We start from the raw sequence: 16,967 nt of genomic DNA, 5'->3' as shown, positions 1-16,967 counted from the left end.
CACCATAATTGTCAAAAGCATTTTTCTTTTTTCATACATACACCACAGAATAGAATTTATCTATTTAATACAGAACTTCTTAGGCTGAGAATAAATGTTTGAGCCTGAGAGACCCCAAACAATGTTGGGTCACTGGAACGGGCTAAGTTTACAATCTGTTTCAACTTTTATAGATAATGTAAAGTACATTTTGTACCTCGACAAAAAACAACATATTACATCTAAAAACATTTTTGTAATATAGTCTAATCAAGTTGGCATAAGTTTAACAAAAAAAAAAAAAAAAGCTTACATACAACACAAGTTCTCATTTTCTACGCTTCAGTAGCATAGAATTCTCCTATAGAATTCTCCTTTTCTCGGATTTCAGCAGCATAGAAATTTTTTTTTATAGAGAATACAAAAATTTATTGATAAGGCACAAATTTTTGCATATATCACAATTTGCTCACAACACAAACTTGTCAATATATTATAGATATTTTTGCACATAATACAAACTTATCAATATAGTATAAAAATTTTAAGAGGATCACATACTCAGCACATAAATATTTACACATAAGACATAAATTTTTCTTACCAATGAATTATGTTAATTGGGTATGTTAATGTTTTAAGTATGTGGTCCTTCAAAAATTACTGTGTTGCATACCAAAATTTCTATGATATGCGCAATAATTTCTATACTGTGCTATTGTTAGTTGGGTGCTAATGTTTTGGACATGTAATCTTTTAAAAAATTGTGTTGAGCACCAAAATTTATGTGTTATGCATCGAAATTTTTGTATTGTGTGTATTTTGTTGGTTGGATGTCAATGTTTTAAATATATGGTCCTTAAAATTTTGGGTTGTATACTAAAATTTATGCACTATGTACCAAAATTTACTTGTTGTGCATCAATTTCTGTGCTCTAGTTATCTGGACATATTTAGGAGAGAAAGAAGAGAAAGACGAACGATGATGATAATATTAAACAAGGATTAGAAAGAAGAAGAAGAATGCAACGTGGAGGCAGCAAAGGTAACGACGACAGCAGTGACAGCAAGCAATGATGATAACGACGTTGAAAAAAGAAGTATGTAAAAGAAGAAGACGATGATAATAAAGGAGAAGGAAGATGATAAAGAATAAAGAGAAACATCAATTTTAAAAGATACGAATGGGTTTAAAAAATATTTAAATACCTAATTTTATTGGAGAAAAAATATATATCCGGTACTTTGAAGTTTGAAAATATGCCTAATAAATTGCACTCAGTCCGACTCTTGAGGTTGAATCGAATTTTCAAGGAGAAAAAGGGTAATATCCTAAACTAGTTTTTAATCTTTAACAAATTTATGAACATTTTCTTTTTAATTTTATTAGACAAATTAATTTCTATATAATATTATTTATCTATATAGAGGAATTGATTTAAGAATCTAAAAATTTGTTAGGACTATTAAATATCAATAAAAATAGATGTATCGAATTTTTTTTATCAAAAAACATAAATTGATGATTAATTTGTTTAATAAATTAAAAAGTTAGAAAATAATTTAATAATTAAAATTTTATTAAAGATTAAATGGTTTCGATTAGTCACAAAAAAAAAGGTTCGATTAAACGTTCTTTGAGAACTGCCGAACTGGTTTAAAGTATTATTAAAAAAATATTATTTAAATTTATAAAGTGAAAGTATTGTGTAAGTGTTTGTATTTTTTAAGGGTTTTTTTTGGGTCTTAGTATTTCTCAAGTTGAGGGTCATGCTTTAGGCATTGTTGTTAGATGATTGGCACAAATGTAGGATAAATTTAGAAGAGAAAAATTTAAGTACAATAGTTTTAATTTATATTAACTAATATTTTTAATTTAGCAATTTAGTATTATTTTTTGGTCAATATTTTTAAATATTATTAATTAACTGTAGTCAAAAACAATAAATTGTGATCACTGAATCTGCTCAATTTTTAATATATTACTAATTTAAACTATTTTTAAAATTAAATATATGAATTTTTTATTTTAATTTTCCTCCAAACAAGCTATAAAACAAGAAGAGAGTTAGAGAGTGGTAGTGCAGCTCTAAGCTCTTCTCAAATATCAACTCTCTCTCTCTCTCTCTCTCTCTCTCCAATCATGAAGATACATGCAGAGCCGCACGTTATGGCGGCTGTGGTGGTGGTGACGGTGACGGTGGCAGTTGTTCTGGTAGCTTACTTGTGTGGTTCGAGGTTGAAAGGCGGGGTTGATGATGATGAGTACGAGGCCATTCCCATTGAAAACGCAGTGGGACCGGAGAGTTTTGCCTTCGACCCTCGCGGTGGTGGCCCTTACACCGGCGTCTCCGATGGTAGAATAATCAAATGGGACCCTACTCTTAACCGCTGGCTCAACTTTGCCCTCACCTTTTCTCCCACCAGGTACAAATGCCATCAACAATTCTTTATGCTCTATAATTTTTATTTTATTTTTTTAGCGAGTAATAATTATCTCGAAAGGACAACGAGGTTTTAAGAAAAAAAAAAAACATCCAATTTGATTTTTGATTTTTTTTGGATTAATTAGTTCTAGTGCCAAAAAAATAACATTAACTTTTTTTTGATAGTTTCATTGTCTTTTTGAAATAATTGTCAATGCTTGAATTAGAATTTTTTTTATTAAAAATGTCGTTGTCTTTTAAAGTAATCGTTTGTAATCGTCACAGGCTGTTTTGAATTTTTTTTTCTTTTTTAGTTTAATTTTAATGATCGCTCATAGTATAAAATCCTTATGACAAGTAATTACTTTTATTAGTATGCAAATGTAATAATGTAATATATAAAAAAGAACTTTTTTACAAAGAGGGGCTAATAAAATTTATTATTTTGGACTAGTAATTAATTATTAATATTTAAAAATATAGATTGAAAATATGTAGTTAGATTATTAGATTAAAAAAATAAATTAATAATTAAAAATAATGACTAAAATAATAAATTTTAATAATTTTTGAATTTTTTTAATCTTTTATATTGATGCTCTATAGAAATTAAATCATTTTTATTTTGATTAGGATAAAGGAGATTCTTGGTGCTCATATAGAAAAAGTATAATGAATAAACTATAACGTAAGTCAATTCAAACCAATTTTTTGTATTTAGTTTTGAAATTTAAAAATTAAAATAGTAAAAAATTATTTTTTTATAACAAATTTTTTGTTTTTTAATTAATTAGCTTTAATTGACTATCTTTTTAGTTGATTTTCTAGCGGCACAACTCGTATATTATTGAATTTTTCTAATTTTTACTTGCTTCTTAATAATAATTAATCTCAAGTAAATATGTTAGGGTCAGTTTGACAGTGTGAGAAATTAATTAAAGTAGTAATAATTTTTTACTCATTAATGTAAAATACTGAAATATAAATATACGTAAAAATAAATTAAATTATATATATTTATATATAAATATATAAATAATTAATTTTAGTAATTGATTTTAGATATAATAATATTTTTGTTTCTAAAAGTATGGTTAGCCTTAATCATGTAAGTGAAAGGAAATACGTGGCGCATTGGTTTCCCCTGAAGGAAAACTTTAGGCTAAGTTGACGTGTGGTATGAGGAAGCTAAGTATGATGCGCATACCAAGACGCAATTAAGTTATAGATAAGATACGCAATTAAGCTATGGTGATGCAGTTGAGACTTGAGACTTGAGACTTGAGATGTTTTGTTGGTTGCAAACGAAGAAAGGGATGGAGAGTGTTTTCTCTTTCCTTAAATTATTAGATTTGTTAGCTTTCACTTTCTTGCCTATTCTTTGCTTATTAAACTTGGGACATGCATGGCCGTTACTGTTACCGTTAATAACTCCGCAACTGCATGTTGCAACAACCTTATCACTCACTTCATTCTCCTCACTCATACTATACACAACATTTAGAATTAACATTGAAACGTGTGCTTTTTATATAACTTATTTTTTATTTAAAATTTACTATAAGGGGCAAAGATGATGATGAAGAATCTGAATCCGAGGAGTGTGGAGGATCAATTGAGGAGCAGAAGAAGAAAGAACACATTTGTGGGAGGCCACTTGGTTTATGCTTCAGCAACCACACCGGTGAGCTTTATGTTGCTGATGCATACAAGGGTCTCCTTGTTGTTGGGCCTCATGGTGGCGCTGCCTCTTCACTCATCACTTCCACCTTCACCAACAGTTTGGATATTGATCAAACAACTGGACTAGTCTACTTCACTACCAGCAGTTCAATATACCATAGAAGGTAACACTAACTTACCACATTTACTAGTATTCAAAAGTTTATCGATGTTTGTGACAGTTACAAACAAGAGATTAAACTGGAATGCTAAAAAAATCGTAATAATAAAGACATAATATTCTATATAATAATTGTAATGAAAATTAATTGATCCTAATATATTATGAGAGTGACATGCTAACAAAATTGCAGGAATTATGTATCTTTGATACTAAGCAAGGACAGAACAGGTAGGCTAATGAAATATGACCCACAAAGCAAAGAATTAACACTTGTCCTAAACAATCTGGCATTTGCAAATGGTGTAGCATTAAGCAAAGATGGTGACTATATTTTAATAGTAGAGACTACAAACTGCAGAGTACTCAAGTATTGGCTAAGCACACCAAAGGCTGGAACATTGGAACACTTTGCAGATCTTCCAGGTTTCCCAGACAACATCAAACGTAGTCCAAGAGGGGGATTCTGGGTTGGAATTCACTCAAGAAGGCAGAGACTTATAGAATGGATTCTGTCATATGATTGGATTGGAAAAGTACTAGTTAAGGTTCCTTTGGACATTACAAGGATATATTCATATTTGGCTAAGTTGAAAGGGAGTAGTGGAATTGTAATTAGGCTAAGTGAGGAGGGTGATGTGTTGGAAGTTGTTGAAGGTTTGGTTGGGAATTCTATTAGTGAGGTGGAGGAAAAAGATGGGGTCTTATGGGTGGGTTCCATAGATACACCCTTTGCTGGAAAGTACAAAAGGATAGTAAAGTGAAAAGGGATATAAGATTTTGTTCTTTTACATTGAATCTTGCTGACAAGTATTATTATATAGGAAAAGAAAGTGAGAACAAGTCATATGCAGGGAACTCTGAAGTTCAAAGTGACTCAAAAAAGTCCAAGTTATTATGACATTGGAATCTTCTTTGTAAACAAAGAATCTATATTTCTCTTGGACAATGACGGCCATGGCCCCCAAATATTTTATAAAAGCATTAGTAACATGTAGATAAAAAGTGAAACTAATTCAATTAATTAGTTAGTATTATGTTCTTCCAGCAACAATTACTTGTGCTCAATTCTCATGTTTTACCAGGAAAATGCTGGAATGGACTTAACAACTTAATAAATTCATATTTAATACTAACATAATCTAATTATTACCCATCACTTTGATGAAAAAGAACTAATTAAATATAACAGAAAATGTCTACGTCCATATAATTTTTTCATCCAAGCTATTCAAGTAACTTCAATCAGACGCGCCTCTCCAACCCCCTTACGCGTTTATTATACACGCACCTCATATAACGTAAATTTTGTTCTCTTCTCGCGTTTTCGTTCTTCAACCAAATTCCTCTGTTCGCATTTTTCTTCTCTGCTCGCATTCTTCATTATTGATCTGCATTGAATTCAATGTAATAAGCTCCGTCGTTTTTCTTCTTCTTCGTTTTCTACTTCGATCTACACTTCTGAATGAAAACAATGAATAATTCAACTTCAAATCAGTCGAATGAGACTATTACGTTGAGACAGCTAGGAAATGATTGCTACATGCTATCACAATAATCTTAAATACTGAATAAAGTAAAAGGAGGCCACCGAACCGAACAATGCTCATGGAACAAGAATAGTATTTCTCCTCCTCTTCCTCCTCCTCCTTCTTTCAAATTCGTGCACATAGGTTCTTATTCTGCTTCTGCTTCTGCTTCTACTTTTTCACCAACAACACCAACATTTTGCTCGGTTAAGTGGAGTTGCTCATTTTGATTCACTTGATTGTTAATGTATTCAGTTGAGTCCTTGTGCATGCAGAAATATTTTTCTTACTGATTGAATGTTTATCACGTTTTATTCAACACATGATTGTTGTTCGGTTCAATGGTGTTGGTTATTTCGGTTCACCTGATTGTTATGTGTTCAGTTGACTTCTTTTGCATGGAAAAATGCTATTTTTGATGATTGAATGTTTATGACGTTTTATTCAGCACATAAATGTTGTTTAGTTTAGTGGAGTTGCTCATTTTGATTTACTTGATTGTCAGTGTATTTAATTGAGTCCTTGTGCATGTAAAAATATTTTTCTTTGATGATTAAATGTTTATGACGTTTTATTCAGCACATGAATGATGTTCGGTTCAGTGGAGTTGGCCATTTCGGTTCATTTCTGTTCTGCACAATTTAAAACTCTTCCTCCTCACCTTCTATTGCTTCTTCACCAGAGAGAGAGAAAGAGAAAAAGGCAAAAAAAAAATACAGTAGCAATAACAACAAAAGAAAAAAGATAAAGAGAAAACAGGTGAAGAAGAAGGAACGCGAAAAAGAAGGAGGAGAATGAGGAGGAGGAGAAAGGCGAATCTTTGTTGCTGTTTTTGTTCGTTTCTGGTTGTTCCTTGCCAAATCTTCCCGCGATTCTTCTCCAGTTGTGGTTTTCGCAAAAAACGTGACTGAAGTTTGAGTGATTTTAAGAGAGATTCGAAGAGAATGAGCGGTTTTGTACTGGGGAAGAAGTAACGTTTTTTCATAATAAGCGTGAAGTTACGAGAGTTTTCCAGCACGTATTTTCACTCGTCATTAATGTGCTCTATTTGGACTTAGGCCAACTTGATTATATGGTTACATGATGTGTAGCGCGCCCACAGTTTAATTGTATTCGTATAAACTAATAGAAAATTTGTAAGTCTTTAATAAATTGGATAACCTTTTATCTATTGAATTTAGTATTATTTTATATTTTATTAGTTTTTTAATTAAATTTTTTCTAAAAAAAATATTCAAATATTTAATGAATGTTGTAATTTGTAATATTTATGGTTCTAACTATAATTCTTTTTACATATTTCACTGCTTATAATATTCTAATTATTTTTTACAATTATAACTTTTTTTTACCTATTTCATGTCATAACAAACTTAAAAATAATTAATATAAATAATATTATGTAATTTTATCTTAAACTTTTTGCTCCCCTAATAATTTTGTTCAAGCTCCGTCATTGGGTATGACATTAATATTTACAAGTTATTTGATGTCAAATAAATTGTTAAAGGCGTAAACATGACAACAACATCTATTAGTAAATACTTATTTCTTGTACACAGGAAGAATTAAATATCTTTTTAAGATAATTAATCACTTTTTTTTTTACGATATTCTCTTATTTTGCATATTAAAAATTAATCTATTGTAGATTTGATGTTTATTTATAGGCTTATTATTAGTTAATAAATTGCTAAAGTAAAATTTAAACATTCAAAACTTAAAAAGTAAATAAATGAGCTCACTGCTACACGAACCCAATTAGTTCAATTAATCACTTTATTTAAGAGTTAGAACAGATTTACCTTATCTTGGGCTGAATTGTGATGGATTATTAATGAATAAGAATCCAAGGACCAATTACATAGGAAAACTCTCACGCCAACATTGGATGGACAACATAGGATTTGGTACTATAAAAACTAAAAAGAGTCAATCAGTTAACTCACTCAATGTCCAAAAATAAATACAAATTAATTCTCTCCAGTATTTTGGGCTTTTCTTCATTTTGTAAACAAAAACTTGCTCAACAGTCTTTTGGGCTTTTCCCCATTTATAACCAAAAACGATCCTCACGAGTCTAAATTGACCAAAGGCCAAAAAAAAAGTCTAAATTGACCAAAAAAAAAAAACATGTCACCATATATATAAATTTTTAAGTAATTCTCTTAAGTATCTTCGTACTTTTTAAAGGGTTCACATCCTCTAAAATTTGAATTTCACTTTAGAGAGTAAAGTGTGATCTCTCACCATTTATTTTATAGGTAAGACCAAGAATAAATATGAAAGAGAAACTATTCAAGGGTAGAAGATCACACTTTACTCTCTAAAATGAAATTCAAACTTTAGAGAATCCAAATCTATTTTTAAATACCAAAGTTAAATCATTGAATGCCAAAAGAATGTAAAAATTATGAGATCTAACATAAGTAAATCCTACAAGCTTCATGGTGAACTCTCTACTCGTTGAAAGGCTAAGCAAAATGTAGTAGTCATGAGCTTAATCCAAATCACTATCATTATCTGAATTAAGTTTGATTTTTAGCGCCACCGTTTCTGTTGGTGCGCCAAGAGGTAGACCTTCCACCACCACATATATTTTTGGTGTTATAGTCAATGGCCTATTTAAGCCACAGAAGTTCCTGTATTTTCAAGGCACATTTGAAATCGAACAAATAAAGACAGACCAAGGCACAATAATCTAAATAATAAAAGAAGTAGATGAATTAATAAATGATCATTTAATTAATGTGTGTTCTTTTATGGTGTTGACAAATAAATATATATGATCCATATTCCATAATGGTAATAACGTGATATGCTAAGTACTAAAGTAGTTTTTATTTGATATCCATATAAGTTAACAAATTTTATCATAGGTTTATATATTTAAAACTAAATTAACAGGGTTTAACAAATTGGTATTACAATTACAAGTCTTGTCCAAAAGGGAAGAGTTGGGACTAAACTTGGGAACCTAATGTGTTTGAATTGATTTTAGGGTTAATATGTTTAAAAAAAAAAATCAAATGGATCAATACCTATTCGTTTTATTCGAATTCACTTAATTAGTAAATTATTCGAATAAAATCAAAATAGTCTATTTTTAAATGAGTCTGTTAGAGATATAACTATTAATGTTATTTTCTTCTATCAACTTAAGTTTTTGGAATGAGTGATTTCATGATATGATATCAAAAACTTTCTCCTATAAGCTTAAACTTTTGAGATGAGTGGTTTCATGATAGAGTCGTAGTCATCTTTTTACTGACTGGACTCGTCTCTTTTTACGAGCAAATTAACTCATGCGTCCGCAACTCATTTTGACAACCCTAACCATGAATGATATTTTTTATCTTAAAAAAAAGGGAGGGGGGTGGGTGTAATTATACACATAATAACGCGGCAAAAGTAGTCCCACTAATTTGTGTTCAAAAATATGATATGCAAAATCGATAAACATTTTAGTAGCCAAAATAATTGTGATTCAGATTTGTTGGGCCCTCCTGGGTTTGTGTTCAAAGGGCCCACCATTCAAGTTTTTGTGGACGAAAACGGAATAACCACAAAATATTTTCACATCCCACGCCCCAGCTATCTATAAACATTACACAGTGCTTTCTTTCTTTTTGTGGTCCATTATGTGAAGAAATATGGTTATTGGTTCTTTTTTCTCTTTTCAGTTCAGTGCGACAGTGCCACTACCAAGCTAGTGTAATCAAACTTCCACAACACTTCTACCATTTCAACCCAGCTTTTGAATTGAGCATTGCATGAAGAATCTTTATTATTTATATCACAACATACCAATAAAACTTTATATAGTCTTTTTAAAAATTGATAAAAGCATATAGAAAGAAAGAAATTTATATTATATCCATTGTACATATCAAGAAAACTGGATAAAATAATTATTGTAAAAGTTAAGGCTCTATCTGATGCACAATAAAACATTCCAATCCTCATACATGCCATACTCTCATAAATTGCCTTACATGTTTGAAGCGTTACTCTCGCCCCATAAACAATCATTGCTTTCCTTTCAATTCATGAAGAAAAAACACCAAGTTGCTGACACATAAATTTATGTGATAGAGAATATAATATATTCCTTAAGAAAAACAAAATTAACAACACGTGTCCAAGAAAAAGACGTTGGTGGCCTTAACGTGTCTTTGAGGTTGAGGGCTTTGAGGAACAACAAATGAATCAGATGCCATTTCATGTATTCTTCTTATTAGGGACCCCACTTGCTTTCCCTTCGATGATTTTGAAGACTCCTTAACCATATGCTCCTTCAAATATCGTGAAAATTTAACTATCAACGGAATACTTTTTTGAGCTATTGTATCTGTATACTTGTATACCGGATACATTTTGAATATAATATTTATTTATATTGTTTTTATGTCAAATTATATTTTAATAAAAATTTTAAATTTTTTTTAAATATACTTAAATATATTTAAATATTATTATATATTAATATATTTAATTTTATTTTTAATATATATTTTTAAAATATATTTAAAAATAACATATATTATTAATTATTAAAATAAAAATTATTTTAAATATTTTTAAAAATAATTAAAAAATTAATTTATATTTTAATAATATTAAAATATTAAAATATAATTATAATTTATTTAAAAATTATATTATATTTTATATATATACCATATTTCATAAAAATTTAAAATTTATGTATCTGTGTGTTTTATATTTGTATTAGTAACAATGTCTATACATCATAAAAAATTATGATACAATTTTTTTTATAAAATTAATAATTAATAACTATTAGATAATAATTTAATCAAATGTATTAAATAATATAACGATTTTAATTATTAATTTAATATAAAAATAATTAAACGTAAGTTTTTATGGGAGTGGATCCTCTCCAATGAATAAAAAACTGGATGGTGTGCAGAAATCATATATTATTAGTAAAATGACATTTCTCTTCGTTATCAGATGTCTATATGAAATTTTTTTATTTATAAAATATATAATTTTTTATAAGATTAAAACAACATACTTAATTTATTTGATCAACATATATACTTTTCAATAATTATTATAAATATGTATATAAATTAATAATAATTGTTTGGTTGATTCAAGTCATTCTAATAATAATAATAATATAAAATATGATTTATTATTAAAATAATAAATTTATTTATTTTTATTTTTTATCATATAGTATAAAATATTTTAGCTCATTATAAACATATTTAATTCAAAACTTCTATATTTTATAATTAATGATAAAATATTAAAAATAAATAAAATTTATTACAATAATAATAAATATATATTTTATATTATTATTATTTCAATCAACTAAATAATTATCACTAATTTTTGTACAATTATAATAATTATTGAAAAAAGTTTTGGTCAAACAAACTAAAATATATATTATTTTCATTAAAAAAATGTATAAATGTAAACAAAAAAACAAAAGAAAGTATCATTTAATTAACATCTTTAAAAAAAGTCTCTATATTATTATATGAAGCATCAACCATTAGATTAATATATGCAACCGGCTTTCATGTGTCTTTCCTAATATTTCATGTTCTGTTTATCTGTTAGATGCTTGCCCAGAAATTTTATAAGAGAGCCAATTAAATATAAAATATAACAAAAAATTAATAAAATATGATTTGTAGTATATATATTAAAAGAGTAATTATATTATATAAAAGTTAATGTTCAACTACATATTTTAAGATTTTGATATTTTTAAACTTGCTCGACGATGCTTCATAGAACTAAAATCATCAATTATCATCTCTGAAGTGAACAAGTTGTGTCACAGGTTGTTCAATAATATTTTAAACATTACTCAAAGAATCCGAAGCTGAATTTTATTCATCATATATTCTCTCTTTTCTCTTGAAAAATGAGTGAATTGTTTTCATCTTTGACATTTTTAACTTAACTTGAACTATCTAATAAAAAAACAAAAATAATTGCATATATGTTATTTTCTTAAAAAAAATATTAAACCTATTGAGCAATAACAAATAACTTTAGAAACACAAATATATAAAAACCAAAAATAAAATTATTGATTTACCTTATTATTTTTTTATTCCAAGTCTCACCCAAAAATAATTCTATTGAGTTTTGCCTTCACTTCAATCTTTGAACATTGTCTATTATAAAAAAAAATAAATTAATTATTTTAAATAAATAATGTAAATAATACTTGACATTATTATTAACTTTAAAAAAATTGAAATATATCTCTTTGAATCTTTGTTGTGTATTCAATGGTTAATATTTTGCTGTTTACTTCTCTTCAATGGTTTTTCTTCATATATCTTGTTTTGGTATGGAAAGAAAATTAGAATGAGAAGAGTAGAAAAGTGGTGCTGATGCCTCTGATGATTTGAAAAAAATATTTGAAAAATATACTAGTATTACTTTAATTAATAATATGGACTTGAATTAGTATAATAGAACAATTTTTATTAATTATTAGAATGAACTATTTGTTAACAAGAACAACAATAATTCAAATATCCAATACATAATATAGTTTTTAGTTATTTTAATTTATAAAATTTTATAATTTATATTTTTTTCTAATATTATATATAAAAAAATTAATATTATTAATTATTACTATTTACTATTTTTTTTAAAAATTTTGGGCACCATAGCTAGCTTAGGCCCCGTGGATCCGCCATTGCTTGCGGGGTCCCTTTGTTTCCATTATTGTTGTTTCGTGTCATGTGTGTTTCATTCTCTTTTGATATTAGGTATCTCCCATTTCATAATTCATACACATCTATCACTTGCTAATACAAATAAAGAATAAAAATACTATTTGTATCCATAAAAAGATACAAACACTAATAAATGTATTTATATAAGAATAAACAATAATGTTAGAGAATTAAGATGGTTCTAGTCAACCAAATGTCTCTCGATAAATCCAAAATTTGTATGTGGAGTGTGCTTATGCTAAACATTATGATGTTTCTTTTCTTTGTAAATTAGATGGTTCTGAATCTACTTTTTGATTTATCATGTTTTAGGTATTTGGAGAGAGAAGGAGAATGAAGAGACGGAAGCTAATTGAATCAGTTTCCGTGATTCACGTTGCAGTGATACTGAACGTATCGCCTCCTAATTTGAATGTGGTGAAACATTTAATAACCAATATTTTAAATCATAAATAAATAAAACTAATTACTATATTTATAATTAATTAAGTTGTTCTATTCTTGGCTGATTTGGAGTTGATTCCATCTACTTTGCAGGTTGATTCGGCGTCGGAAGGCTAATTTGGAGATGAATCGCAACAATCCACTCTAAGTTGCTGCGGTTTGTGACTTCGCAAGAAGTTCGGCGCAGGCATTCGCCGCGTCTGTTGTAGTGCGTGTACCAAGAGTATCCTAACAGGCTAATTACGTAACTAACGTCTAGGTACTCTTGGCACACAGAAATCATATTCAATGGTTACAATTATCGTTTTATTCTTATATGGATACATTTGTCAGCGTCGATATCTTTTAGAGATACAAATAATAATTTATTCAATAAAATTAAAATTAAAACGAAGGAAGCTAAGAAAACCCTCTTCTACAAGCAAGAATATGGGAATTCATTTCCTTCAATATAAATGTTGACCAATCCAATAATAATAAAGGGCCAAGCATAGATTACTTAAATTTTGTGGTACTAGCATGTGATTGTTACTTTTTCTAACAATCTGATTCAGTTATTATATATGTGACATGTGAGGGAGGTTCAACTTTTATAAAAATTCCAGGGAAAGTGTGCGTAATTTTCCCTTCAACTTTATGCAAATACAAATCTTGATACACATTCATTGCGTAACAATTTTAGTATCTCATGCATATCATATAACTTGACTAATACATTTTTATTTTTTATTTTATGATATGGTCCTATATATATTATTCACGTCTATCCCCTCACAGTTCACACTAGCAAACTACATACTTCTTATGACACAATTTATTAACAACAAATTTTTTTCTTTCCAACTGCGCCGGCTAGATGCGGTCAACGGTCAACCTGCTAGTTACCGTAATAAAAGGTTTCTATAGGGGAATAGATCATCAATACAATAAAAACATACATGCACAATTCACCAATTCCTGAACCCATAAAAGATCAAATGCATGGGAAACTTTTTATACACATCAGTTCTAATTAATGCTCATTTGATACTAAATATATATAAAAAATATTATATGTACATAAAAAATATATTATCAAATTAATTATTATGTATATATATAAATATATTTTTTAATTTATTTTTAATATATATATTTTATAAATAATTAATTTTTAATATATATATATATAGCAGAGTCGGCATTAATCCTTTTATTTATGCCTTCTTTATGACATTAACGATATTAACTTTATAGTGTGGGGGCGATCCAAAAAAGTTAGTAGCATAAACAATAAACGAGAAAGAATAAAAAAAAAATCTAAAATTATTTTATTTAATTTAATATTTATTTTAAAAATAATTAATAGATATAAAATAAAATAATTTTAAATTAATTTAAACTGATTTTTAAATATTTGTGAACTAAAACTTTGTGCATGTAATCCTCCATTGATGAACGACAAAAAAAAAAAAAAAAAACAGTAGAGGGAAGAAATAGTAATACTAGAGAAGGGAGAGGGGCATTTGTGGAAGATGAGTTTGTGTGTTGTGAGAGAATAAGAGGGCTCCGATTTCGGTTGTGTGTGGTGTTTAAGAAATGAGAAGTGAGAAGTGAGAAGTGAGAAGTGAGAGTGAGCGAGGAAGGAAGAAGAAAGTGGTGAAGGTCATTTTGGGAATGTGAGTTTGTTCCATTCAAATGATGCCGCTAACAAAGCTTCTCTCAAGAACCGTCTCTTATGGCAGACCATTCGCCATGGCTGCAAAAGCCCTTCAACATTGCCGCTACTCTTCTGCGGCGGCGCAAGTTGCAGAATCAGAAACAGAAGCACTCAAGGACTACGCAGATTACAGGAGGTCCCTTTATGGCCACATCACTCACAAGGCGCTTCTTGTTGATGCTGTTGGCACTCTTGTTCTCCCTTCTCAGCCCATGGCCGAGGTACGCTCTCTAATTCTTTCTTTCTTTCTCCTTCTTTCTGCAAAATTTATAATTCTTAACCAATTTAGGGTTTGTTACGCAGATATATAGGACAATTGGGGAGAAATATGGAGTGGAGTACTCTGAGGATGAAATATTGCATAGATACAGAAGAGCTTATAGTCAACCTTGGGGCAAATCTCGTCTCAGGTTGCTTCTTTTTTATTTTTCTTTGCGCTTTATCTTGTTGATATCTATCAAACTATTTGTAGATAGGTACAGCCATATAAATGAATAATATATCTGTAACATGCTATAATAGGTTCTTTTGGGTTTGAAGCATGACCCTTTGCCAAGGATGTTTTAGACCTTTGGATCATACAGGTTTTGATATTGATGGAATCATTTATCTCAAAAACTTAAGTTGATAAGTAGTAAGATATGAAGGGTTATATCTCTAATAATTTCACTCTGTTTTAATTGAAAATGAATAAGTAGTTAGTTAGACATATTGTTGTCATCTTTTGTAAAATTAAAACTCTTTTCTTTTCTATCTTCCAACATTGCAGATATGTTAATGATGGTAGGCCATTCTGGCAATACATAGTTAGCTATTCCACCGGCTGTTCGGATTCTCAATACTTTGAAGAACTTTATAACTACTATATGACAGACAAGGTGGGTTTTTACAGTTAACTTCCTTTAAATTTTATGGTGTGTATATATTTGGGTATGGTTTTGATAACCTTTTGGCATACTTCATCTATAGGCATGGCATCTTTGTGATCCTGAAGCAGAAAAAGTGTTTAATGCTCTTAGAAAATCTGGTGTCAAATTGGCTATTGTATCGAATTTCGACACTCGACTGAGACCTGTCCTGCGGGCATTGAATTGTGAAAATTGGTTTGATGCAGTAGCAGTATCTGCCGAGGTAATCAGATGGTCGTTATTGTTGCCTGTATCAAATTTCTCTTGAAATTTATTTATATTGTCAATTTGTTAACTAATTTTCAAACACATATTTGGCTCCATTTGAGTGATACATGTAGTTAATTGAAGTTTTCATGAATACTTTCTTCTTTTATAATATTATTGATTTAAGGAGTTGGTTTATGCCTCTTTCAAATAGGTTGCAGCTGAGAAGCCAAATCCAACCATATTTCTTAAAGCATGTGAACTACTGGGCGTAAACCCCGAGGATGCTGTTCATGTTGGCGATGATCGTAGAAATGATGTCTGGGGTGCAAGAGATGCAGGCTGCGATGCTTGGCTTTGGGGAAGTGATGTTCACTCCTTTAAAGAGGTATCTTAACATCTTCATCCAACCTACAACATCTAATTTCTTTTTGAAATAGCATGAAAACTTTATGTGGAGAATAGGTGAGTAGATAACTTTGAGAGAATCAAACAAGATACCTATCATCATCTTTAGGATTAGGGAGTTTCTGTTCGGTTGGGAGTTTGATCCCACATTCCTACCAATGCCAATATCATTCTCGCATTCTTCTCTGATTCCTATTGAATTCCCAATAGAGGAGAGGTATCCGGCATTAATAGTGAGTGCTCTGTAAGCACCTGATGATCCATATGCACCTGCAAAAGAAAAGGGTATATGATCCAATGTGGCAGCTTGCAACTTTGTGTTATTAGCATGATCCAAAAATGAATACTTTATTTATACGGATAATGCTTCCGCTGTTTTCAACATTGTTATCACCTTCTCATCGTGTTTTTAAAATTATTTTTTATTTTTCAAAAGAAATTGACAAATTTTAATAAGGTCCTTATGCATAAAAGAATGACTAGAATGAATATTTTGCGGATGCAGGTAGCTCAGAGGATTGGAGTGCAGGTCTGAAAAGTAATCTCCTTGCAATAAGTTGAAGAATGTTATACATATGTAGAGTCTTTTAGGGTTGAGATATAAGGGTGTAAATGTTCTGCTCTTTTTATCAATGTGTGTATAATAATGTATGTAAAAAACTAAAAAAGAGATGATCCTGTTAACTCAGTGAAATCCAGAAATTAGTGTAGGGTAAGTTAAAAGCATATTTGTGTTCACTTTTGACATTGCAATTCAAATGCGTTTGGACATAAA

The 16,967-nt window shown here is 29.3% G+C and overlaps 2 protein-coding genes across 3 annotated transcripts; both read left to right on the top strand.

Annotated features, from left to right (window-relative positions):
* The first annotated feature begins 1,712 nt into the window (after positions 1–1,712).
* LOC112758875 (protein STRICTOSIDINE SYNTHASE-LIKE 2) lies at positions 1,713–5,269 on the top strand. 2 transcript variants are annotated; one of them, XM_025807661.3, is made up of 3 exons: positions 1,713–2,406; positions 3,971–4,252; positions 4,442–5,269. In XM_025807661.3, the coding sequence occupies exons 1-3, from the start codon at positions 2,123–2,125 to the stop codon at positions 5,010–5,012; spliced, it is 1,137 nt and encodes a 378-aa protein (XP_025663446.1). In that variant the 5' UTR covers positions 1,713–2,122; the 3' UTR covers positions 5,013–5,269. The 2 variants fall into 2 exon arrangements, with proteins under 2 accessions (XP_025663446.1, XP_025663447.1); XM_025807662.3 differs by having other exon boundaries at positions 2,069–2,406; positions 4,610–5,269.
* A 9,079-nt stretch (positions 5,270–14,348) lies between these two features.
* Positions 14,349–16,967, top strand: LOC112757950 (uncharacterized). The gene is made up of 6 exons (XM_025806490.3): positions 14,349–14,890; positions 14,973–15,079; positions 15,439–15,547; positions 15,639–15,800; positions 15,999–16,172; positions 16,698–16,967. The coding sequence occupies exons 1-6, from the start codon at positions 14,648–14,650 to the stop codon at positions 16,725–16,727; spliced, it is 825 nt and encodes a 274-aa protein (XP_025662275.1). The 5' UTR covers positions 14,349–14,647; the 3' UTR covers positions 16,728–16,967.

Source organism: Arachis hypogaea, chromosome 16 (assembly GCF_003086295.3).
Source record: "Arachis hypogaea cultivar Tifrunner chromosome 16, arahy.Tifrunner.gnm2.J5K5, whole genome shotgun sequence".
NCBI classification, from domain to species: domain Eukaryota; kingdom Viridiplantae; phylum Streptophyta; class Magnoliopsida; order Fabales; family Fabaceae; genus Arachis; species Arachis hypogaea.
The sequence above is the reverse complement of the archived record's forward strand: the minus strand, read 5'-3'. Positions and strand labels throughout refer to the sequence as shown.